The sequence below is a fragment of the Sitophilus oryzae genome, unplaced genomic scaffold, assembly GCF_002938485.1.
Source record: "Sitophilus oryzae breed Bouriz unplaced genomic scaffold, Soryzae_2.0 scaffold_1667_pilon_pilon, whole genome shotgun sequence".
Lineage (NCBI taxonomy): Eukaryota > Metazoa > Arthropoda > Insecta > Coleoptera > Curculionidae > Sitophilus > Sitophilus oryzae.
Genome location: NW_022146355.1, coordinates 613,026 through 640,816, shown reverse-complemented (window position 1 = coordinate 640,816; position 27,791 = coordinate 613,026). Strand labels below are relative to the sequence as shown.

Genomic DNA, 27,791 nt, shown 5'->3' with positions numbered 1-27,791 from the left:
CCTGCGTGCTTGAACTTGTTGAAGTACCATCATTGTCAGAAATGTTACCCAAAATATTAAATGACACTTTTTTCTTATTTTCTTTGGAATTTTCTATATAGCTCCCTGCCACTGTGTTAGAGCGCCAACCACCATTTCTTTTAACGATTTTCAGCCGATCCTCCTGAATCTGCAAGCAATGACGCAGACGATCTATGGAAACAATGTCCAGTGTATTGTTGTGGTTTGGAGACTTGGAACAATGCTATTTTATACGGCATTTCCCTAAAGTATTAATTCCAACGGGTTGATTAATACATTTTCCATTTCTGTACCCCACAAAAAATCGAGTGTGCTCTGTGTTGCTTGGCCGCATAGCTATATATCTTGGAACCATTTCCACCATATTTATTCCTTGAACATTTCCTTTCGTTAGAAAAAATCGTCATATCTTTGTTTTTTTTCGTAAATGGAATAATGACATGAATGCATTGTCCTTCATCTTTAACATTTTGCAACTGCAGGTTGTCAGCTCGATACGCCGGCAGGCTCCCGCAAGTCCTACTATCAATGAAACCTTTGTCAGGAAATAAGTTTTATCTTCGGCTTCCAACAAAAAATGAGTTATGTCTTCTTTTTTTAAAATTCTGGAATTTTTTACGTAAATCCTTCCGATTTTCTTTTTAATTCAAATTAAATGGACGTACTTACTAATATCTGTATTTTCTTCACTGATATAACTGAACGTAGCGTAGCATGGAATTATATACCCAATGTGATGAAGCCTTCCTATGTTTGAAAGATGTTCAAAAATATGCCAGGAGAACTTTTTCGTTACTACCATTCTTGATTCCTTTCCCTTTACACCAATCTTCAATTTTTACATAGGCTTGCTCGTACGTTTGTCTTGATTTTTCGGGTAGGGAATCGACAACGTTTTGCGCAATGCCTTCAATATCCGAGGGACACTTTCAGAATCAGAATCACGCATATTAATATTTTTGCTACTTTTCAAAACTGAACGTTTAACCTAAAATTGAACGTAATAATTGAGTTGTCAAAGTCAAATGGAAACAAATCAACAAGCACGGTTACCACGGCGTCGACTATTATGGGCACCTGATAATTTTGAATTTTAATTTTTATGAGGATATTTTAAATTAAATCAAATCTCTTTGGATCATCCCTCGTGTCGCGTCGTGGATTAAATTTTGAATGATACGTATCGAACTTGTATCAGTAATAACTATAAAATGATGATGATGATGATTAAATGAGCAAAAAGTTGCGCTTTATTTAACCTTACAACGTCAAATTTTGAAATCTAAAAAAAAGATTATTTCTGGTGTTCTTCTTTAAGACAAGTTTTGTCTTAAATATAATCTTCCATATATCATCTTCTACTGAAAATTATTCCAAATAAACGGATTTTTATTTTTCGATACGTTCAGTGACGTCAGGGTTCACCAAGACCCAATTTTTCTCTGATTTAATACTGTATTTTTCATCTAGTTTTTTGAGGATCTATGAGTTATTCTTATAACTTCTTGAGACACCGGGTATATTGTATAGTGTAGTAGTATAATAATGATTCAATTTTAATTAATGAAGAATATGTAGGTATTTAGATTTTAAAATTGAAAATCACAACAGAGAATAAAAGAAGACTTAATTAAATTCTGTTTGTTGTTAGTTTTAATAGTTTAGTGTGCTAGTTAGAACTTTTAATATATTTATTAGTATTCCGTTAATATATTAATATTGATGTAAATGTTTTAAATTTGTGTTGAAGACAATAAAATTAAACTGATTCATTCTCAATATTTTTTGTTTTTTTATTAATTAATTTTGCTAGTTTGGTGAAAATTTTGAGGATATTTATACTTATTTCTACAAAGAGATCTGTTTAGTTTTTTTATTTGACACACTTTGATTCTATCACTGCGCAGTGGATTATAAACAATTTAAAAATAAAATTAGCGCCTTTTTCTGTAACTTCTGAACTAAAATTAATTTAAAAAATCACTCACGACAGAAAAATTAATTTTTAACCATTGAACTCAATTTCCATTTTTAAAACTTTTAATCTCATGAATATCTAGCTGAATAAACAAAATTAAAATTCTAGTACTACCTACTATCTCATAACGATATTTTGGTACTATTGAAAGAATAAAAAATGTATTTTTTATAAAATGACACTGCGTTTGTCAGTGACTATTTGCTCGTAAACTAATTGGTATAACCCATGATACAAAGAAAACAAGGTATGATAGATAGTAGATAGTATAGATATCAGTTTGCGCATACCACCTCTGAGGTCATACGCCATACAAAAAATTAGTATCCTTATTGCTCAATTGTCACTAATAAATAAAATTGGCGCCGGGAGGCACGTATAGCCGCCCATACTAAAATGTAATATCTTCTCAGCATTTGCTGCAAATATTCTAATCTTAATTTGAAAACCGCGTTTCGCTAGCTACTGTAATTTTGGGGGTACGATTTTTTAAAATTTTAACCCCTCCCATACCCTTTACCAACCCCCACCCCCATCAAAAAATAATGGCCAGATTCCCGGGTGCCAGAGTATTTTGTGCCAAATTTGGTTAAAATCAGGTTAAGCAGTTTTTGAGTTATCATGTCACAGACGGACAGACAGACAGACAGACAGACAGGCAGACAGAAACCATGAAAATATTTTGTATTTAGGTCATTTATGACCCAAATAACTCATTTTGACTGAAATTAAAAAAACTTTTTTTTTGCCAATCCTAATAGCTTACCATACCTATTGGTAAAATACCTAAAATAGGGAAGAATTAGGACATAACCTCAAAAGTTATGTCAAATCATTGAGCTTGACATTTGAAAGGTAATTTTCATATTATTATGTGTCATCAGTTTGACGATTTGAAATTAGCGCGCAAAGCTTTCCGACCAATGGTGCAGTTAGCACCTGTGACGTAGTGACCAAACCTGCGCAATATCATATCTATGGGTGTAACCAACAAACAAAAATCATCATCATTTTCAGCTTATTAAACCATTTCCAATTATGATGTAGCCTCCCGCACATATTTAGATATACTCTCTTTGTTTATTAATTATTAATACTTATTGATTAATATCATAGTTTTCACTATGCTGTATTGTTGGCTATGTTATTCCTCTAAATTTTCTAATTTTATGGTCCCATCTCAGGTTCGGTCTTTGTCTAGGTTTCTTAATTCCTCGTGGGTACCATGCTGTAATTTTTGTAGTCGGTCTGCTGGTCCGTTCTTGCCAGGTGTCCTGTCCATTGCCATTTGAGGAATTTGACTCTGTGGATGACATCTGTCACCTGGATCTTTTGTCGTATCACTCTATTCTTTTACGGTCTCTCTTGATTATTCCCAGCATATTCCGTTCCATTGAGCGTTGTGCGACCTGCAAAAAAATCTATATACAGGGTGGCCCATCGAAAACGCAAGCATAGGCATAAAGGCCAGGGTAATTTTTTTTTCAGAAAATTCAAAAACACGTCAATTTTGTTTGTGAGGGGGACAATTTTTGCCCCAAAATGATTACAAAATCTTCAACCCTCTAAGCGGGGTGTCATCCCCAATTTTTTCAAATGGGAAGGGGGTCAAGTGGTGCCGCATTGAAAAGGGCTTTCTATTCTCTATACTTTCTCGCTAGATTTTTTGAAAATCGGTGGAGCCATTGAGAAAACACTTAAGGATGAAATTTGAAGTTTATTTAAGCATTTATCAGAGTAAATGATAAGGATAAATTCCTTCGACCAATTTGCTGTTTTTCTTAGTATTTCTAAGATGTTTACGCATTTTTCACTTGCCACAAAGATGAACGATCGGGTTAGGTAGAGTGTATTACTTTCTTTTTTTGAAATGTGTGGTTAATCGGCACAACTGTCGGTACTGGGCTGAGGACAACCCCAGTGTTTTTCACGAGGTGCACGCACAAAACCCTAAGAAATTGAACGTGTGGGCTGGTATTTTTAGAAATTCCATTGTAAGTCCTTTTTTTCTTCCTGGAAATCTAACAGGTGATATGTACTTGGATTTACTGGAAAATACCATCGACTCAGCCCTAACTGACATCATAGAGAACAATCCTGGATACGTTGAAATGGAACTAATATTTCAACAAGATGCCTCCACCTTACTCTCAAAATGTTAGTAATTATTTAAGTATAATAACTTTCCCGTTCGGTGGATAGGACGAAGGGTTGCAATTGAGTAGCCTCCCCGGTCATCCGACTTGACTCTATGGGGACACATAAAAATAAAGTGTATAGCACTCCACCCGTCTCATTAGAAGACCTGCGAAGACGAATTATTGATGTTTGTTGCGAAGTGACCCCGCAAGTTCTAAAGAATGTTCTAGAAAGGGTTGAAAATAATTTGTATTACTGTATGGAGGTTGACGGGCAACATTTTTCAGCATTTTTCTTCATTAATAAGATAAGTTTTTTAATTAATTAAATTTATGCGTTTTTTTGCAAAAGTACTTTTCAAATTTCAGTCTTTCTTATTTTCAAAATGTCTCGACGATTTTTTAAAAACGAAGCGAGGAAATATAGAGAATAAAGCCTTTTTCATTAAACGCCATAAACCCCCTTTCCATTTAAAAGATGACACCCAACTTAGAGGTTTGAAGAGAAACACAAACAAAATTGACGTGTTTTTGGATTTTTCGAAAAAAAAAATACCCTGGCTGTTATGCCTTGCGGAACGTTTTCGACGGGCCACCCTGTGTGTGTCTATAAATGCAGTTACTACGAAAATAATTTATTTTTTTTAGCAAAAAATGACGTTTAAATAACGTCTTTTTAAAAGGCCTTTTTTTTTCAAGAAGTGAACCTGCCACAATGATATAGATATTTTTAATCAGAGTTGTATCCTACAAAGATTATTTTACAATGGAATGAATCTAAGAAATTAAGAACTAATCAAGGGTACAATCGGATTTCATAATGCCGAATACCACAAGAACTTTTGTTTATTCCTCGTCGCGAGGCGTGGTCTTATTTGAATTAATCGACTCATTTGGGCCAATATTATACACAGAAATATTTAAGTATAACACCACGAAATAGGCGCGGTCTATTACCCAAATTATCCTGAAATTCGTGTATTTTGTTCAATAGATCTGTATTATTTGAAACTAGGTGTGTGATATACCTTTTGCCTTTTGTTAATTTAACAACATTAAAAGATAGTAGAGTAAATAGTCAACGGTAATAAATAGATACACGTTTAAAACATATTTTAATTATTGCAAATTAAAACTAGATATAAACTTCTATAAGTATGTGACAAAAAATTAGCTAGATGTAATCGAATGATCAAAATGCTTTCTTTCCTGTTAACATCAAATGATTGTCTTTTCAAAAGGATCTTTTTTTATTATAAAAGGCATAATATGTGGAGTTCTACCTCAGAAAAGCAGCTACAATAATTTCTCTCATGTTGTCTGACAATGGTTGTTCGAGTTTTGTAAACACTGTGCAACATAAAAAAAATGAGGCCTCACCCTGTATAACAGGTCTCACCCTGTATAACTTTTGGATCAGTTTTAATTTGAGTTTAAAAGTACAATAGTTAATTTAACTTCTACATATTTGGCTATACCTGGTAAACTACAATTTAGGTAGCTTTTATTGTAATTTAAAAATTGTTTATTTTATTTTCTAGAAAATGTTAAAATATAATAAAACCTTACATTTATTTATTTAAAAACTCACCTTTATTTTCTCCACCAATCCAAAAATCAATTAATATATAGGGTGAACCATGCAAAAAATACAAGTTTGATATGTAACTTTTCAATACAAACTTTTGCTCTCCTTCAATAGAGCTTCCACGGCGTTTGAGAGGCGCCACCCTGTGTTTGAGTTGAGTGTATATATAATAAAAACTTTTTGTTTGAATATTTTACAACGTTTAGAAAATTTAACAAAGCGATTTCTCTAATTATTTTTCTTTGTCCCATTTTTTAGATATCAATTCTATAAATAAATATTTTCTTCTAATAGCATGACTTAAGCATTCAGGAATGTTCTTTTGGCGAAAAATTTGAAAATTGGAAGGCGTACCAGTTCTTCCTACACGCTGCTTGTACGAATTTCTGCTCTGTCTCCAATAATAGTATTAGGTGAAATAAAAATCTTATTTACTATCATGAAAAAAACCATCTCGTATGTAAATTTTTGTTTTTCTTCTAATAGTATTCAAATTTTCTTTAATTTAATTTGACGGTTTGGTTTATAATTAATTAATATATTTTTTCTAGTACAATCTTCTTGTTTTTACACTATAATTTAAGTTGCGTAGGCTGTATTAATATTTAGAATATACAGGATGTTTCTTAGTAACATGTTAATATTTAAAGAGGTTGATTCTTGGATCTATTCTGAAGAAGAGAGAAAAACTTCAACGTAGTGCATGACCTAAACATCTTGACTTTTTTGCACTGGCGTAACTACAGGGGTGCCGGGCCCTCCCCCAGGTACTGCTGGGCACCCCACAGAGATATCCTGAATTATGACTCTTATTATTAATTTTTATTTGCTTGCATGTGATGTAGTAAAATGTTTTCTAGTTTTTGTTTCGTTAATATTATTTTATTGTGTTTAAAAATTTGTTAATTTTTATTTTTTTAAAATTTGTAGGTATTTAGGTAATCTACGGGAACACGGTTTGATAACCAAATCTGTAAATTTACTGATAGAAATTCATGTAAAATTGTATTCAAAAAATGTGTTTTTAAAATTATTTTTCATTTAAAAAAAAACAAAAGCCCTAGGCCCCCCTCAGGCCCACCCCAGGACAATTGCTAGTGACGCTAATGCTTTTTTGAGATACTACAATGTAGTAAAATTTTTAGTTCTTTCATAATATCTCATTTTCATGTTTTCTACAAGGATACATTTTAAGATACCTTACTTTTATAATGTATATGTCAATTTGTTTAATTTAAATGACTTTAAATTATTTCATTAATATCATATAAATTAATTAATGTAACAAAATGTAACATCTAGCTTTAGATATTTAATTAATATTTTATTAGGCATATTCTGTTTCCAATTTACCTATATAATTTTAATTTATATATACAGGGTGTTTTCAAACAAATCAGAAAAACTTTAGGGGGTGATTCCTTGTTCAAAATAAAGGGGTAGTTTGCTTCATAAACGTTGGGTCAAAAAAAGTCAACCATTAGGGAGATATCGCGGTACATAGATGGCGGAAAAATAATGTTTTTATTTTTATCTTGAAAACGAAAGAGATAGACTAATGAAATTTTATGGGAGTATTACTGTTATGAAAATACACTTTCAGGTAATTTTTACTTTTTAAAATGAGTGGAAGGGGTTGAAATAAACACCCCTATCATTCTTGTTAACGAAATTTAAAGAAAATCTTATCAAACACATGCAAAATGCTTTAATTTGGATAGTTTAGTTTGTTTAGAACCTTTTTTACCTCTTGTGTTTTTTTTGGTAAAACTCACCGATTGGAAATTAAAAAATAAAATCATAAAGCATTACATGTCAGGACAAAAAACATTTTTAGATTAAGAATCTAGTGATAATAACGATAATAATAATCATCTAGATAATAACATATTGCAGTAAAGTAATGTCAAATAAAAATAATAGGAACATCCCTAAAGAAGTAACAACTGGCCGACTAGATTTTTTCCTAAAAAAGTACGGCAAGCCCACTAGATTCTTTATCGAAAATGCTTTGTCCTGACATGTAATATATACATTTATTTTTAATTTCAAATCGGTGAGCTTTGTCAAAAAAATACAAGATATACTTTTATAAACCAAACTACTTATCCATGTGTTTCGCAGAACCACTGCTGCAAAAGTGCAGCCCCTTCACTCATTTCATGGCCACCAGAGATGTGTTTCCTGCTTTATTAATGCTTCCATACATTATTAGTCTATCTCTTTCGTTTCAAACAAAAAATAAAAACGATAACTCACCATCTTAACCACCACACAATATCTCTAATGGTTTGTTAACATGAAACTTCGTTGTGGTGAAATCACCGCATTGAAACACCATATACTGGCACCTTCTTATCCTGGCACCTTCGCCATATTCAAAATAAAATAACTTTTATAGATTATAGATTTCTTATGGGATTTAAATATTTTTTTAACTTTGTTTGATAATATAAGATTATTCATTTATATGAACTTCTATAATGAATGATTGACACTAGTTATCTACAGGTTAATATCTAGATATGTTATTGTTATCAAGTGTATCAATATCTAAAAAAAATTGAAGTAATTTTTACACATATTATGGAAAATAAAATGCTCGGTATAAAAGAAGATATATTATTTAATATAGTACAAAGTCTTATTATAAAAAAACACTATTTAATACATATAAATACTAATCAAGATTCTCTCTCCAATTTGATCTCTTGAAATTGGGAATCACTTTCGGTAGTCTCCTCTTCATCTCCTAAGCTATCCCACCATTGTCGTTCTCCTTTTGCGTAAATAACGAAAAATATATCCGATAAGATGTATATAGCGGCTGCTATTAAGAAAACTGTTCGCCACTGCGTTGGATCTGTCTAAAATATTAATATAATGTCACTATTAAATCGTACTCATGTAATGCTAAATATGTTTCGACAAAATTGCAAGCAGGTCTGCCAAGTAAAGATGGGAAATATGAAAACTATAGAGTCTATTAACAAGACACTGCAAGATCAGTAAACATGTAGGCATTTAAAGCTAATAGGATTAATATACAGGGTGTCCCAGGCTGAGCGTGCATTAGAAGTTTCTAGAGAACCACAAGATCTAGATCGGAGATTTTTTACACATCATTGTTTTGCAACGAGATCTATCGATTAAAAATATTTTCAATATGGCGTCACCACTTCCGGAAATACCGGAAGTTGACAGCAACTTTCTTATTTTAAATGGGTGCCCACATTTTTTATTACATCCTTAAATTCTGTGTAAAATTCTATCAATATTGATGTTAAACACTCTATACCTAACATTACCCGTTTTTGAGAAAAAAAAAATTTAACATTTTTGGACGAAAAAATCTTCATGTCAAAAAAATTTGTATAACTTAAAAGTCAAATTTAGTGATTACCACAGCCATTGTGACATAAAGAGAAAATATGTGGCTATCTATTTCAAAAATTAAATTTTTCAAATGTCATATAAAAATGGCGGTAGCTGTCATGGAATTGAGTGAGTAAAAAGTATCATAAATCATTTTTTTCAAATGGAAACCCACTTTTTTTATTTCACTAGTGAAAAAGTTTTCGAATTCGTTACTTTTTGAGTGTACATGTTTCTATTACCTAAAATAAATCGTTTTTAAGTTATTTAAGATTAAGTTTGAAAACGTACATTTTTCTTGGTTTTATCTAGCTTCCTTTGACATTAAGTGTCAAACTGTGAGACAATTTATTTCCATCTATCAGAAAACGAATTATTTGAATTTCCTATATGATAAATACTGTCTTCTTAAAAGTTTGAAAAGTGTACCTATTTATAAAAATATATCTCGTATTTTCGCACTTTAGTGATATCTAATAGATGATACCGTATGATCGAAAAAAAAACAGTGACATTCCCTATATCATTTTACATATAAAATAACAGCGATCTTCATTTCATAGCCATAGCTAACGCCGTATGATCGAAAAAAACAGCGCAAAGTTGGCTTGGAAATGATGATCGATAACATACTGCTTTTTGACAAAGTGTCACAATATGACATGGCCAGATCTATTGTTTTACATCACTTAACGTTTAAAGTCATAGCCCAAGTAGCATTTGGACGTTATCTAACGTTGGGTATACGTCGCGTTCAATAAACCCGACGTCGGGTACCAACGTCGGCTCGACCGCCTGACGACCCTTATTTGCACCTAAATGGGGAATACAGATTCGGGTCGCCTCGACGTCGGTATCTGACCTAATAGGGAATGTAATTCTACCAATTACCAACGTCATATTACGTTGGATTTTAAAATCACTTAAAGTCACTTAAAATTCGTCGCTAAGCACTTACGTTACGTTTGGTTTCATATTCGCTACCAAAAATACATAAAAACCTAACCAAACTACCTAATTACAAATGGATTCATAATCACTGCTCGAATAGAACTATAAGTGCCTATCTAATTTCATATTATAATAATTCTGAATCATTAATCCAGACATCAGTTTTGTCAACGGAAGTCACTTTTTTGATGTATCTGATTAAAATACTCCGGAAAACAACGAGCGCCTTTAAAAGTAGGTAGATTTATGAAATAAAAATATCTATTAAAAAGTAACTCACAAAATATTTTATTTATTTTCTAGCTGGTTTAATCATAAAACTGTACTGTGGTTCCCCCCAAACTCAACCTTATCAATATTATTCTACTAGAAATCGGAATGTGAATATAAATTTTAAAAACAAAAAACGATTTTAAAATGGCTCACAATCGGATACCTGTTAAGAATGGCGAATTTCTGTGTCCGACTTAATATGAACTACCAATATACCAATTCCGACCGGATCTCCAACATTAGTCGTCTCACACGACCGAAGTCATCAAACCGGACGACCGGTAATCGTATTATGACGTATATAATTCCAACGTACGCCAAAACCTCACTTTGCGTATCAGTGATTTGTGGATTTGTGCAACTATATTTTAGTTTTTGTTTTCTCTTTAAAACAATGGGCAGCCACTTTTTTTAAGATAGTATATACAAAATTTAAAAGAATTGGAACCAGTACCTCACATGTGGGAGGAGGATGGGGTCTGCTGGTTTCTTAAGCTAAAAAATGAAATTAAGATGCACAAGTGTAATGCAGCATCTCTTCCGGATAAAAAGCATTCGTGGGCGGAGGGAAGACATCACTACTACTATTATTATTTTGCAAAAGCCTCGACCTCTTTCTGTAAAATGTAGATGAATGTCTAAATGCCTTTTAGTGTTTTTTAGGCATAATCAAAAAATTAAGTTTGTTTACAAAAACTTTTATTAGGTTATGTTCATGATGTTTATTAGGCCGCAAATGCTACTTAATGGGTTGTATTTACGGACGTAAATAGAGATACGTAAATTAGGTTAACAATATGAACATAAAATACAACAAAATATAATTGGACGTTACTTTAGGGATTATCAGTGAGACGTATCCTATTCGGACAACGGGTAGACGTCGGGCTAGTTCAAGTATAGGTACGTCGTGCAAGCCAACGTTGGAACGACGTTGGGAAATTAATAAAAATGGTACGTTGTTATTTTGTACGTCGACAAATCGTTGGATTTGCCGACTCGGATCCAACGACGTCACTTTTAATAGGAAAGCGACGTCACCAGTCGTATCACCAGCACCCGACCTAAATTTGCACAAAGTCTGACGTCGCTTCAGGTCAGATTTAGTTCGAAGTCAGATAGATGCTACTTGGGAGGCTACTGGTTAAAGCAAGAAATATACGCTTTAAAACTAAATCTTAAATAACTTAAAAACAATTTATTTTAGGTATAGAAACATGTATAATCAAAAAGTAACGAATTGAAAAAGCCTTTTCACTAGTGAAATAAAAAAGTGGGTTTCCTTTTGAAAAAAATGATTTATGATAATTTTTTAATCGCTTAATTCCATGACAGCTGCTGTCATTATTATATGGCATTCGAAATTCGAACAATTTCTTTTTTTAAATAGTATGTCAATTGCCTTCTCTTTATGGCACAGTGGCTGTGGTAATAACTAAATTTGACGTTTAGGCTATTCACATATTTTTGACAGGCAGTTTTTTTTGTCCAAAAATTTTAAGTATTTTTTTCCTCAAAAACGGTTAATGTTAGGTATAGAGTGTTTAATATCAATATTCATAGAATTTTCAAAAAATCTCCGATCTAGATATTGTATATAGTTCTTTAGATACTTCCAATACACGCTCACCCTGTATATCGGTCAACGGAGGTATATCTATTTTATGGTACTAGCAAAGCTTTGTTTAAATTAGTTTGTATTATGAACTGATCATTCTAACATAGCTAAAATTATGTCTAAAACAGTAAGCAATATTGCTTTAGTACAGTATACTATCTATAATATGTATAGTTCTTACTTCATGAGTAACAATAGCCCCCACTATGTTAGGGGATACAATGGAGAATATATTCGATGATCCATTTCCCAGTCCCATCAAAATTCCTGAAAACTTCGGTGATAAATCCACGTGATTCACCTGGAAACCACACCAAACAGCTGCGTTGATACCAACAGCAATAATTAAGAGTGTTTCAATCAAAAAGATATTTTCTTTTGGTATATAACCAAGGACGGCAAGGGCAATAGCTGGCCCAAAAGTCCCTAGAAAGAAAATATAATTTGTATCATTTATAACAAATAAACTAAATAGTTGAAATACCTATTGTGTTCATCAGTTTTCTCGTGTTAGTTGCCGAGAGGTAGTTTTTGACTATAAGCCAATCAGCTATAGGGCCAAACGTCATTCCTAGGATGAAGAGAGCTAGGTATGGTGCAGCTGATAACCAAGAACTCTAAAAATGTTATCAGTTTTATTATTAGTCATTTACCAAAGTGTCATTGACATAAACGATTCAATAATCATAAATCTTTTGTTTTGTTCGTGTTTTAAGTATTGTCGTCTGAGAGTAAACCATGGCTTTTAGATTATTGAAAAATCTGTTTTTATAATATTTATTTTAAATATGACACTGTGTTTAAGTACATATAATAACAAATTTACCTAACCAAAAAAAATAAAATTTTTGGTTCTTATTCCTGTGTTTTTATCTAAAATATTTTAAGTTTTAAGTGTTTCCATTTAGTTGCCATTCATAGAAGATTACACTATTAAACTTGCAAAAAATGTGTTATTACTTAATAAATAATCTTATCTATCTAATCAAAATTTAATCAATTAATCGGTAAAAGGCTTTAATATTATATATGGTTTTGAAAACAATGTAGAACGTTTATAAATTCGACTGTCTATACGGGGTGGTCAGGATGTAATCTGGAAATTTTGGCGCAGAATATGTTGCCAAAATTTCCTAGATTAGAATAAGTTAAAAAAGTTCATTTAAATTTATATCGTAAAATCTTCCATTTAGGACATTCACGGTGTAGAAATTTTATTTTTATTTTGGTGTTTTTTGAATAATTTCTGATCTATTTTAAACAAAAAACTGATCATTGGTGTCTGGGTGTTTTTTACATAAAAAATTCTCTTGGTAAAAATCGCTACGAGCAATGTCTCGAATTGAAATAATCAATAGATGTCACAATTTATGTTATTTACTCAACGAATGTCACTACCTTCGAAGTACATAATTTATGTACTTGATAGTACATGTATTGATAATTGAGTATACACGTATATACACACACCGGAAAAGTCTAGGGATATTACAATTTTATCCAGCCATCGTCAGTAATTTTATTATTTGCATTTCTGATATAATAAAATTAAAATTAACAAATAGTTTACAGGACGTATTGGAAATAAAAATGCGAAATTTACCCAATTTTTCAAATTTACCTTGATTATATTATTGAACTCAAAAAAATACACACATTTTTTTTTATTCTAAACTGTAAATTAAAAAAAAAGATAAAACCAATTTTACTTAATAAAGGGCATAGCCTCCTCTACTTTTCATTACAGCCCTACATCGTCTCTCCATACTCCTGATCAGGTTGTCGATCTCTTCTTGAGGTACAGCCTGCCACGCTGCATTCACGGCCCGAACCAGATCCCTACGAGTTTCACGAGACATACCCATTCTCAAAATTCTTCTTTGGACCGCGTCCCATACGTGCTCGATAGGGTTGAGGTCAGGAGATTGTGCCGGCCAGAGTAAGATGTTTAATTGATGAGCATTGATAAACTCACTTACCACTCTGGCTGTATGAGGCCGTGCATTGTCATGCATGAGAATGAAGTTTCTCCCAAAATCATTGGCATATGGTAACACGACAGGCTCAAGAATTAAATCACGATATGTGATTCCTGTTAGAAACCTTTCAAGAAAAACGAGATCGGTTTAGAAACCTTTCAAGAAAAACGAGATCGGTTTCTCGGCCTAACTGAACTCCTCCCCAGACCATAACTGTTCTACCTTGATAAGGATGCACTTCCTGAACATGATCCAACCGAATAAGATTTCCCGGTTCTCTCCATACCCTAAGCCTTCTCGAATCCTGATGAATTCCAAAGCGTGACTCATCCGTGAAGAGAACATTGGCCCATTGTTCATTCGACCACTGAACATGATCTTGAGCCCACAAATATCCTACCTCTCGATTTCCTCTCGTTAAGGGTTGAGCTCTCCAGGGGCGTCTGCTTCTTAAGTTGACCTCTCTTAATCTATTGCGAACAGTGTCAGGACTAACGGTTATATTATGTGTTTCCTGGAGAATTAAACTAAGCTCTGGTGCTGTAAGAGTCGGTCAGCGTCGCGCATTTAATTGTAAAAAATGATCTTGCTGAGGGGTAGTAATGCGATGTCACCCTGTGTGCCTTTCAGCAACATCACCACTTTCACGGTAGCGTGCACTTAATCGCGATATTACACTTTGCGTTGCATTTAATGCTCTAGCTACGTCGATTTGGCGCATTCAAGCTTCGAGCATATCCATGGCCCTTAGCATTTCGTCTCTGTTAAGATGTCTACGCTCCATAATGTCGTTTAATACTAAACAGAGTTATTTGAATGAATTCTGGCCAGTTATAATAAAAACATAGCCAGTACAGGTTAAATTCGAACAATTGATGCTAGGTGCTTTTTATATATTGGACAAAATATGCAAAAACACTTCTGCAAATATCCCAAATTTAGAAATAACTAGTGTGACTACTTCGTTTCAATCGAAGTAGAAAGAATCGGCCTACAAATATGTGGTTGTTTATTCAAAACGTTTATTTTTAACTTTAACAAAATGATATCCCTAGATTTTTCCGGTGTGTGTATTTGAGTCTATTTTTAATAATTTTTTCTTATGATTATACTTACACTTGAAACATCCTGACCACAAACTTTATTCAAATAATTTGATATTTCGGTCAGAAGAGCCGAGTATCCCCAATTTTGTCCGAAATTTGCCACAACTATTGCCCATACAGGCATTGACGTTAAGATTTCCTTCCATGGAGTTTTAGGCGGCTAAAAATGAAATATTTTCAAATATAGTAGATTATAGATGTTAAGTCTTGATTCATTTTATATAAGCATATTAATATTAATAGAAACAAAATGTATGTATATATTTTTTTAATTTCAACATTATTTTGTGAATTTGGAAACGAAACATATGAAGAATTGAAGTTGCCAAAAAATCGGTTTGTCATGTTTCATTTACCTACCAACAACATATACAGGGTGAGTCTTAAATAACTTTAGAGATAGCATATTTCGACCCCAGAAACACGATTATGAGAGTTTTTTTGCAATTTTTTTTTGTAAATTTGAAATTTTTTTAAAAATTTTTGGGAAATTTTACAAATTACAAGAAAGTAAACCTAGATAAGATCCAGTCGCGGGGTGTCCCACTTGGGTAAAAATGTACAAGTAGTGCCAAAATATAATTTCACTGCCAAGCGAATGCCAGTGACTGCGAAGAAGACTGCCTTTGACTGCCATGTAATTATTATAGGCGACTACCGTAAGACTGCCAATGACTGCCGGCACCTGCCAAGAAAATATATATGTAATTCCAATAGTGTCCAATTTTTAATGCATAGTATAGATTAATCCTTTCTCTTTAATTTTTTGGATGTCATCAATAGAAATAGTTCTTTGACAGGCTGTATCAACGTTTAAAAGTAAACACGTTTGAGCTATTTTTGACTATATAAAAAAGGTCTGAATTTAAACAAAAAGTGCGTAATTATGTGTATACATCCTAAGAAACATCTTGTTAGAATATATAAATTTACCTTTTTATCTCCTGTATTTTTAAGCGACGATTCAATATAATATTTCTCTTCTGGAGTTATCGTTTTGTCATCGGCTGGACTGTTTCGTCCCCATATAATCCACAGCACGCACCAACCCAATCCGACACCACCGAAGAAGTAAAATGCCGCCGGCCATCCTGCCCAGGAGGCTGAAATGACACCAGTCACTGGCATGGCGAAGATGGTACCAAATGCAACACCTAAAATTCCGTCTAGTAATTTAGTTTCGAAAACAAAAACAAAAAGGGGAAAGTCCCTATGTCGTACCGGCTCCTAAATCGCGTGAATTAAGTGAAAAAGAATCCGACCTAGGCGTCGTGTTGTATTGTGACAATTTCAAATGTTAATAAAATTGCCGAAAAAATGTTAACGCGGAAAAGAGAGCACAATTAGGGCGTTGTTGGGTGCAATAACATTCAATAATTTCCGGATATTCAACTCACCCGAAACAACATTTTAAAGTTTTATAGTTTCTCACACCGATTTGATCAAAAACAAAAATGGATTCAAGCAGTTCGACGAAACAAGTCAGTATAAAAAGTATTTTTTTGCTGGAATAATAAATTATAATACAAGTTAGACCTTCTGAAGATATCAAAATATTTACTTTTTTATTTTTATCTTTAGAATTTTCACAAATTATACTTCCTAACACTTTTAGAATAACTATGCAATAAATTTTTGGTATACTTTAAACCCGTGTGTTTATACAGGGTGGCGCCTCTCATACGCCGCGGAAGCACCAAGGAGAACGGTAGTTTATATCGAAATGAAATTTTGACAGCATATGTAAGTTAACTGAAAGCATTTTATAAAAATATATAGAATTATACAGGGTGTCCCCAAAAAAAAGTTACACATCAAAGTTGTGTTTTTTCTAATGGAACACCCTATATATTAATTGATTTTCGGATTCTAGGAAAAAAATAAAGGTGAGTTTTATTAAAGAAGCATATGCCTAAAATCTAAGGATTTTGACATATTTCACATCTTGTCAAAATGAAGAGTAAATTTTAAATTTCGATAACAGCTACCTAAATTTTAGTTGACCTTGTATAGCCTAATATTTAAGTACAGTAACTATTGTATGTTAAACCAAATTGAAATTTGACCCGAAAAGTTATACAGGGTGAGACAAAATTAATATGGAACATTAGTCACTTCTAAAAGCAAGTTACTCCTTTATTTTAAATGGAACACCCAGTATATTTTTCCGGTGTTCAATGGGGAATTTATATATCTTCAAAATATTATTAAGGTTGCCTACCCCTCAGACAAAGATTTTCCCGGATATTTTTAGTTTTATGATTTTGCGTCAGTAAATCTTTATTATTTGAAAAAATCTAGGTGGCTGTGTGATATACCTTTTGTTAATTTAACAAAAATTAAAGATTGTAGAGTAAAATACTCAAGGGTAATAAAACAATACACGTTTAAAACATATTTTATTATTACAGAATTAGAACTAGATATAAACCTAGATTATGCGACAAAAATTAGCTAGATGAAATCAAATGCTCAAAATGCTTCATTTCCTGTTAACTGCATAAAATGATTGCCTTTTCAAAAGGATCTTTTCATTTTAAAAGGCATTTATGTGGAGTTCTACCTTGAAATGCAGCTAAAATAATTTCTCTCATGTTATCGACACTAGTTGGCCGAGTTTTGTAAAAACCGTCTATAACATATCCCCATAAAAAACCCAGACATTTAAGTATTCTATTAATTGGTGAATGCACACTGCATTCAACAACTAATAAAATCATGTCAATTCTCTCTGATGTAGGATAAGGTTGCATTTTCGGCAAATTTCTGAGAAATGTTTTTGTTTTAATTGACACAAAATGATAACTAGTTGTTAAAGTTAATTAGGCAGGACTAATTAGGCAGCTATGTTGAAGTAACGTCAAACATATCACAGCCACCAAGATTTTATCAAATAATAAAGATCTACTCAGATCAAATCATGTAAATGAAAATATCTAGGAAAATCTTTGTTTGAGAGGTAGGCAACCTTAATAGTATTTTGAAGAGACATCAATTCTCTATTGAATATCGGAATAATATACTGGGTGTTCCATTTAAAATAAGAGAGTAACATGCTTTTAAAGGTGACCAATATTCAATATTAATTTTATCACACCCTGTATAACTTTTGGGATCAAGTATTAATTTGATTTAAAGTACAATAGTTAATTTCACTACATATTAGGCTATACCGGGTAAATTACAATTTAGGTAGCTTTTATTGTAATTTAAAAATTGTTCTTTATTTCTAGAAAATGTTAAATATGTCAAAAACTTTACATTTTAGTCATATACTTCTCTTATAAAACTCACCTTTATTTTTCTCCCAGAATCCAAAAATCAATTAGTATATAGGGTGTTCTATTACAAAAAACACAATTTTGATATGTAACTTTTTTCGGGGGCCCCCTGTAGAACTCTTTATATTTTTAAAAAGTGCTCTGAATTAACCTACATATACTCACGAAATTTCATTTCAATACAAACTGTCGTTCTCCTTGGAGCCTCCGCGGCGTATGAGAGGCGCCACCCTGTATGCAGAGTCCCTTGTATGTATGGAAACGGTCGATTATTAGGTAAAATATAGGAGGTACCGCAAAAAGTTAAATACAAAAGTTATAGGATTTTTAAATATCTATTAGCGAGTAATAAATTTAAGTATACAGGGTCGTTCATAAAGTCGTGGCACATCAAAGTTTCATTTTTTTAAATAGAACCCCCTGTATATTATTACGCATTTCAATTCTTCCTTCAATTCTAAGCAAAAATCGAAATAAACACAATGTAACTAAGAGGAACCGTTTCCGAGTTATTAACTTCTGAAAATATCACTTAAACAATACGATTTAATTAATTTCGATGTGTTTGGTTCGATTTAATGATGCCATTCTGTCGAAACTGTGATACTGTTGTAATGGGTTTTTAAATTCCTATTAGCTACTAGTAAATTTAAGTATACAGGGCCGGTCATAAAGTTGTGTCACATCAAACTTTTTTTTTAAATGAAACACCCCGTATATTATTCCATATTTTTTCCATTCAATTTTCCTTCAATTTTAAACAATAATCGTAATACACAATGTACACGAATTGAAGAATATTGAAATGTTCAACAAAAATTTTGTAATTTCCAGACTTGCTATACTCCCATTTTATACAATTTATAAATGCTAACTTCAGAACTAATGTCAAATATTATTATCACAGTTTCGGCAACATGGCATTGTTAAATGAAACTGAACATATCGAAATTATTAATTAAATCAAATTGTTTAAGTGATATTTTCAAAAGTCAATAACAACAAGAAAAGGTTGGTATAAGGTACATTGTGTGTATTTCGATTTTTTCTTAGAATTGTAGGAAGAACCAAAATATGCAATAATATACAGGGGGTTCCATTAAAAAAATGAAACTTTGATGTGCCAAGACTTTATGACCGACCCTGTATCATCATCATCATCATCATCATCATCATGTAACCATCGTTGTCCACTGCTGAACGTAGGCCTCCTCCATATTTCTCCATGTCTCTCGATTTTGGGCCGTCATCATCCAATTTCCAGCAATCCTCTTAACATCATCGGTCCAGCGTGTCGGTGGTCTGCCTCTGCTACGTTTATCTGCTCGAGGTCGCCATTCTAACAATCTTCTAGTCCACCTGTCTTTAGATGTTCTCGCCACATGACCTGTCCATCTCCATTTCATTTGAGTTACGCGTTCCACTATGTCTTTAATTTTGGTTTTTTGTCTGATAGTGTTATTAGGAATTTTGTCTCTTTTAGTTATTCCAAGCAAGGCTCTCTCCATGGCTCTCTGGGCTACTCTTAAATTTCCTGCTGACTTTTTCGTTAATGTTAGAGTTTCCGCTCGATATGTAATTACCGGCAAGACGCATTGTTCATAAACTTTCCTCTTCAAGCATATGGGTATATCACTTTTAAAGGTCTCCCGCAGTTTGCCAAAAGCAGCCCAATCCAAACCTATTCTGCGCTGTATCGTTGCTCGTGTGTTTGGTTGTTCTTTCCGATTTGTATTTCGTGCCCGAGATATTTGTATATATGTGTTTCTTTTATGTCGGCGTCACCTATTCTGATGTTCTGTGTCAGCACTAAGTTTGTCATTATTTGCGTTTTACTCGCATTTATCCAGAGACCGACTTTTAATGAGGCCTGCACTAATTCTTCGAGCATCTGCTTTGAATCTCCGATGTTATCTGAGACAAGGAGGATGTCATCTGCGAATCTGAGATGTGTCAACCCTTCACAATCGATATTTATGCCCCTATTCTCCCAAAAGAGTGATTTCATTGCGTATTCAAGGACAGCTGTAAACAGTTTAGGCGAAATAGTATCTCCTTGTCGAACTCCTCTGCCTACCTCAATTTTATCTGTTGTTTCGTGAAGTTTTACAGTTGTAGTGGCATTACTATATATGTATTCTATAAGCCTTGTATACCTATAATCTACTCTTCCCTGCTCCAATGCTGCTATTATTGATGTTAATTCTACTGTGTCAAATGCTTTCTGGAAATCAACGAACACCAATGCTAGGTGCCTGTGTATTCCACAGATTTTTCTATCAGGACTTTAATTACTTGAAGATGATCGTTTGTTCCATAACCTTTCCTAAAGCCTGCCTGTTCTCTTGGTTGATAGAAATCTAGTTTACGTTAGAGACGTTTGGCAATGATTTTGGTAAACAGCTTATACAAGTGACAAAGAAGGCTTATCGGTCTATAATTTTCAAGCTCGGTGATATCGCCCTTTTTATGGAGAAGTATCGTTATGGCGTTGTTCTATTGAGACGGGATTATTCCTTTTTCAAGGCATAGATTAAATAAGTCTTTAATCCATTTTAATAGTGTTCTTCCTCCGAGTTTTACAGCCTCAATCACTATGCCGTCCTCGCCCGGGGCTTTCTTATTTTTCATTTCTTTTAAAGACTTTCTGATATCTTCTGTAGTTATTTCCGGTATATCCTCTGATCCCTGGTTAACTATCTTTTTGCACAGACGTTGTTGACTGTTGTATGTTTGTTGGTGATTACTTGTGTATAGTTCAGTGTAAAAGTTTTCTGTTATTTTCAACAGCCTTTCTCTATTTGTTGTTACGACCCCTTGGTTGTCTTTTAGTTTAAAGATCTCTCTCTTTCCATTTGATAGTTTTCCCCGCAACACCTTCATACTTTTATTCTCTTCTATATTTCGCCTTATATTATCTGTATTAAATTTTCCTTTCTGATTTCTTTAGAAAAGGTCCTTTCTGATTTCTTTAGATATTGTTTTGTTCAATTGTCTCAGGTCTTCAGAGTTTCTGTTATTTTGTTTTAACATTTCTTTTCGCAAAGATATCATATTCTTTGTATTTTAGGTGAGTTTTTGATGTTTGTTATTAATTTGTTGGCAGTGTTGTACTTCCGCTTCTTTAATGGCTTCAACAATATTGCTACATATTTCCAATATCGTGTTGGCTGTTTAAGGTCCGTTCTTCCAGGAAAGCTGTAACGGAATCTGCATAGTTGGAGTCACTGTTAGGGGGATTCCATTTAGTATTTTTGTTTTGTCGAACCATCTTTGACCTGTATACCCTGTATACTTAAATTTATTACCCGCTAATGATAGATATTTATAAACTATTATAAACTCTATAACTTCTATATTTAACTTTTTGCGGTACCTCCTATATTTTACCAAATAATCGACCGTTTCCATACATAAAACATAAAAGCGACCCTGTATATCAGTTATTTACGATATTCTTTCCTATGGTAGCATCACCGACGGAGAATGCCCCAAGTCTAGAGTATCTAGAGTTTTATGTGCACCTCTATAATCAAAAAATATAGAGCGATTCTATTTAAATAAGCTATTTTGCAGCTACCTCCTGTTAAGCTAGAAATGCCAGTAAATAGAAAGTATTTTAAAAAGAAAGTATATTATCTGTGAATAACCTTAACTTAAATTATTATTAAAATATGTATCTATTATATTATATTGGGTGAAAAACCCTGTTTACATAAGAACATTGGTAGCCACTTCTTGCTAAAGGGGAAGATAAGATTTCGCAATAAAAATATAGATAAAAAGATGTCATTGAATTTCTGTTAAGAAAGAGTTGGCAGCAAGGACATTATGAAAAGAAGAACTATTTAACCTGCCAAACGTGTCAATATTGCAATATTTATTCGATGTAAACAAAAACGAGTAGGTTATATCAGTAAACACTTATTCTTTTCTCAAGTACTATTGAATGAATCTGTACATTTACCGTAAACAATGAGTACACTTGATAACGTCTTTATAATCAATAACCAATAACAATACATAGAATTTTTTTTAAGGTTAGGCAAATATTAAAAAAAATTATCAATCATGGCCTTCAACCTTTTGTTAAACTTGAATAATTCTTTCAATTATTGAAGTATATAAAATAAAAAAACGATATAATTTTTACCTGTAAATATAATGTTTCCTAATGTAGATCTTTCATCTTCTGGAGCCCATTTCCCTAATATATTATGAACTGATGGAAAGAAAAACCCTTGGAATATCCCTTGGACTACTCTGCATCCAATAACACCATAGTAGTCGTATAGTTCTGCCATTATAGGTGTCAGCATACATCCAACTGTAATATCAATATTAATTTATGATATTTTATGGTTTCAAAGCAATAATTCAGTGATCTTACGTGAATTTATCACCATGGCACCTACCAAAAACCATTTAGGGCCATATTTCTTGCCCAATTCACCGGCAAAAATTTGTAGAGTCACGTATCCCATAAAGAATGTGGACAAAATAAAGCTTTTGTTTGTCCAGTGGTACGTCTGGAAGAAGTATTTTATATTAAAATTATAGATAAACTTGTGACTTGTTTCTTACAGGTATATCTGGATTAGGTGTACTGGTATTGTCTGTCATGGCAACTATTCCAACGGACAAGTTAACTCTCATGGCGTAGCCAACAGCTAAGAGCAAGAACATGAGGAAAGTTTGGACATGTCTAGCTCCAAATTTTGGACCTAAAATATGTTTTGTACTATTAAAAACAATATAGTTAATATTTATTTTAATTTGTACTGTAGTATAGTCTTTCCTAGCCTTTCAACAGAAGAGTTAAGTTAGCATGGAGTACTTATGGAAGAAACTCAATCATATCTAAATCTAGAATGCCACACTATCTATAGAAGAAAACGTTTGATCAATGTGTACTACCAGTCATGATCTATGCATCCGAAACCTGGGCACTTAAGGAACATCATAAGAAAACTGTAGGTCGCACAACACTCAATGGAACGAAATATGCTGGGAATAACCAAGAGAGACTGTAAAAGAATAGAGTGGATACGACAAAAGACTTAGGTAATACAGTAATACATGTCATCCACAGAGTCAAATCCCTCAAATGGCAATAGACAGGACACTTGGCACAAAAAACGAAAAATAGATGGACCAATAAAATTACACCATTGTATCCACGAGGAATTAAGAGACCTAGAAGAAGACCGAACCTGAGATAGGACATTAGGGATATTAGAAAATTAGCAGGAATAACTTGGGCCCGTATTGCCAACAATAAACAACAATGGGCTCAACTACTAGGGGGTATCTAAATGTGTGAAGGAAGCTACATCATAATTGGAAATGGTTGAATAAGCTGAAAATGATGCTGATGATGATGATAGTCTTTCCAACAAGACAGAGACAAATGAAATGACTAAATTAAGTAAAATTACAGAGACAACTGTCACTTTCACGGATCCTTGTGTTAAACAGACCATAACAAAATATTAATGTAAAATTATATACGATTTAAAAGTAATTTTTGTTTTTCAATGTTTTATTTAAAAAAAAAAACTCTCTTTAAAGCACATTTCTCAGTTGTTTTGTACTAAAAATTGGTTCAATATGATTTACAACTTATTACAAAATTATATTTTTTTCCTTAACCAATACATTAAAGTTTTTGTTTTTTGAAGGATATGAGGGTTATTTAAATATGTGTTAGATATAAAAAAATATTGATATTGAATTAAAGTAAAACCATAAAAGGAATTTTTATAATGAATTTTAAATATTATTTCAAATATAAATAAGATAATTATATCAATTTGATATGGATTAATTACCTAAAATAATGAGATAAATGATAATGTTTATAAAATAAATACAAATAGGTATAATATTATATCAACTACAAATATATGAAAAAAAAATGAGAATGTTCTAGCATTAGTTAATTAATATATTTTAACATTAACTAATGCTTCAGTGATTATTCGTCATTCAAGATATTGTCTTATTACAACAAACGCCTCAACTTACCTAATACATACATAAGTAACAAACATACCTTTATTAACAATCTCAGTGCCATTTTCTCGATATTTTGTGTCACCAAGCTCCATTATTCCTATAAATAAACCACAAACTTTTAAGAAAGAAAGAAATTGCTTTATTGTCATAAAAAAATTTTACAATTTTGTTGACAAAGCTTAAAAAAAAAGAATATAAAAAACATACAAAACTTCACTTAACAATAGAAAAACATATAAAACTAACAGCAAACATACAAAACTAAAACAATACTTTATACAATTATAGAAATTGTACATTGTCAAAAATTTATTTAATTAAATATAAATAAAATATAAACATACATGTAAATAAACAACTGTATATAATGTCAATACTAAATTTAAATGGATAGAAAACAAAATCATTTCTTAAATTTAGTGAATGTGTGTTAAATTTAGAACCCTAGATATTAATAAAAAAATCGTTAACCGCGTAAAAGGCTTTCTCCAGTAAGTATGATCTCAAGGCTCTGCGAAATGCAGGAAAGGATGAAATGGAATTAATTTCAGATGGCAGATGATAGTGCATTTTTTTTTGCATTGTACAATTGGGAACTCTTTACTAACTCAGAGTGAGGGGTTGGCAGATACATGTTATGCTCTGCGTTCCTAATTGGATAGCCATGAACTGGCTCTAGAGAAATACTCGATACGTGCTTGCGAACTAGGCAGACGGATTCGAGTATGAATAGGGAAGGAAGAGTTAATATTTTATATCTTCTAAACAAGTCCCGGCAGTGAGCACAACTGGTTAGCCTCAGTGAATATCGCACAGCTCTCTTTTGTAATTTGAAGATACGCTCAAATTGAGTCGCACAACACGCACCCCAGAATGGAAGTGCGTATCGGAGATGCGACTCATAAAGGGCATAATAGACTGTCCTAGATGTTGACAAATTAAGCACATTAGCAACTGATCTAAGTGCGAAACAGGCAGAACTTAATTTTTTAGCTAAAGCATCGATTGCAAATCCCATTTTAAATAGTTGTCCACAACAAGGCCTAAAAATTTCACAGAATCAACGACGTCAATGGTGGTATTATCAAGTTGAAAAGGTAGCAACGTACTTTTATATGATAAGACTTTAGTTTTAGAGACGTTGAGACACAGATAATTAGAATCGCACCATGTTTTTATGTTGATTAAGTCACTGGAAATGGTTCTATGAAGTGCCGTGGTGTCCGGGCTGCTCCATGTGAAACAAGTATCATCCGCGAAGAGACAGATTTTACCACTGATGTCCAGACTAGCAATATCGTTGATAAACAACAGAAACAAAATAGGACCTAGCACTGAGCCCTGAGGTACTCCGCATTCTATTGGCTTGCAAGAAGACACAGTCTTATCAACCCTCACACGCTGGTTTCTGTTGTTAAGGTAGGACTTAAACCATTCAAGAGGCGTTCCCCTGATACCATAGTACTGCAATTTGTTAGTAGGATGTTATGATTAACACAATCGAAAGAAAGAAATCACAGAAAATTGTTGCTGTAACGAGACGGTTGTTCAGACTGGAGTATACATTATTAAACAGCGAAAACATAGCGTCATTTGTACATTTGTTACTCAAGAACCCAAACTGAAAGGGGGTGAGTATTTTGTATTTTAGAAGAAATGATACAAGCCTCTTTTTAACCAGTCTCTCCATGATCTTCGATAACGTGGGAAGGAGTGCAATTGGACGATAGTTGGAAGCTTGCTCTTTATCACCTCCTTTATGCAAAGGAATAATTATCGCCGACTTAAGGCAATTTGGAAAAGCACCATCTTCAAATGACATATTAATTAAGGCTGAAAGATGGTTTAATGTACAAACTTTTTTTAATTTTTAATTGTTAATGTTTAATGTTTAAACTTTTACAGCCAATTTGTTTAAACCAATTCATTTCTTAAGTGATTGACGTTTTGATTACGTTTAAAAGATGTTATATGATTTCGTACCTTTTTGACTGTATTAAGAGTTACTATACGTATAAAAAATGAAATAGAAAACTTGTATAAACATAAAAACATACCTTTATCAATATTTTGAGTGTCATTCTTTTGCTCCCTTATGTTGTTTAGATCCATCTTGAAGATTGTTGTATCAACAGAACCAGCAATTATTCTTGACTTTTACGTTTCTTACAGCATATTTGGAGTAGCTAACCATCAGTGAATAACTGAGATTCGTTACTGAATGAAAAATACAAAACTCGATAGTACTTGTATTATTAAAAAGTACGTAAACATCTGATATATATTTTAAAGATAATATTTTGAATATAATATCATGCCTTTTTGAAGGAGATTGTAAGTTTTTTGTTTAGAGTTGTTTAGGAAAATTTCTATTGTATCAGTTAGCTATTACACTTAATAAGTTCTAGTCACAATTATATATTTTTATTATTTTATACAAAAATTTTAAGATGCATGTTCAAAATCAAGTGTGATTAAATTTAGAGTGTAATAATATTCATATTATTAAAAAATTATAGGTTTGTATCACACACGAGTACTGTATTGTAACAATGTAAAATTTTACTGTTATAAACTACTAAACTACTTAACTAACTACTTAAACTACTACTAAACTACTTAATAAAAATATAAAATTTTACTGTTATAAACTACGGCAAATACAAAAAATTATTCGATTATGAAGTGACCTATACAAATCTTCGGGTTATCAAGAATTTTAAGTGAATAATTATATAATATTTGTTTTGAATATAAAAAAATATAAATACATTATTACAATAACCTAAACATGTGCCAAGAGGAATGCTAGTAATTTAAAAAATTAACAAAACAGTAGTAATCTATCTTCAGATTGATAGCAAAACTTTAGATTCATGTCACATGCCATGTCATTGCTACTGACAAAAGTCATCTTTACATTCTTAATGATACGAGGTAGTTTAAAAAGTATATACCGGGTGCGGTCTCAAAAGTGGCTCAACTCAATAACTTTTTTGTATAAAAAAACCTTGCGGTTTTTTAAGTAAAGCTATTTAAAATTTAATAATTTTATTATTATAGTTTAATTTCAAGAATTTTGCTATTAGGTTGTTTAAAACTAGTTGGATAGTAAGTAAAGCTTTATTCAGAACCTCGCAATTAGTGGAATAAATTAGTGGTCTCAATTACACTTTATACTTTTTTTTTAACTTTTTTGAACAGCGGGAAGGTACAGCAATGGGTAATCCATTGTCTCCATTTTTGGCTAATTTATTCATGAGCAGGTTTGAAGTGGAGGCTAAGAATCAGTTTGAGTATTTTCCAAGAGTATGGTTTAGGTATGTGGATGATATTTTTGCTGTTTTTGACACACATTCAGACACCATAGATAATTTGATTTCTAAGTTAATTAATCGTTTTCCTTCCTTTAAATTTACGCATGAAATTGAGAAGAACGACAGATTACCATTTCTAGATGTATTA

The 27,791-nt window shown here is 32.4% G+C and overlaps 1 protein-coding gene across 1 annotated transcript; it reads right to left on the bottom strand.

Annotated features, from left to right (window-relative positions):
- Window positions 1-8,331: 8,331 nt before the first annotated feature.
- LOC115880945 (putative inorganic phosphate cotransporter) lies at window positions 8,332-26,763 on the bottom strand. The gene is made up of 10 exons (XM_030898282.1): window positions 26,384-26,763; window positions 24,364-24,423; window positions 22,893-23,032; window positions 22,699-22,837; window positions 22,462-22,635; window positions 15,961-16,181; window positions 15,038-15,187; window positions 12,427-12,559; window positions 12,124-12,368; window positions 8,332-8,592 (listed from the first exon to the last, which is right to left on the bottom strand). Exons 1-10 carry the CDS (start codon window positions 26,436-26,438, stop codon window positions 8,410-8,412), a joined length of 1,500 nt encoding a protein of 499 aa, XP_030754142.1. The 5' UTR covers window positions 26,439-26,763; the 3' UTR covers window positions 8,332-8,409.
- Between the last annotated feature and the right edge of the window lie 1,028 nt (window positions 26,764-27,791).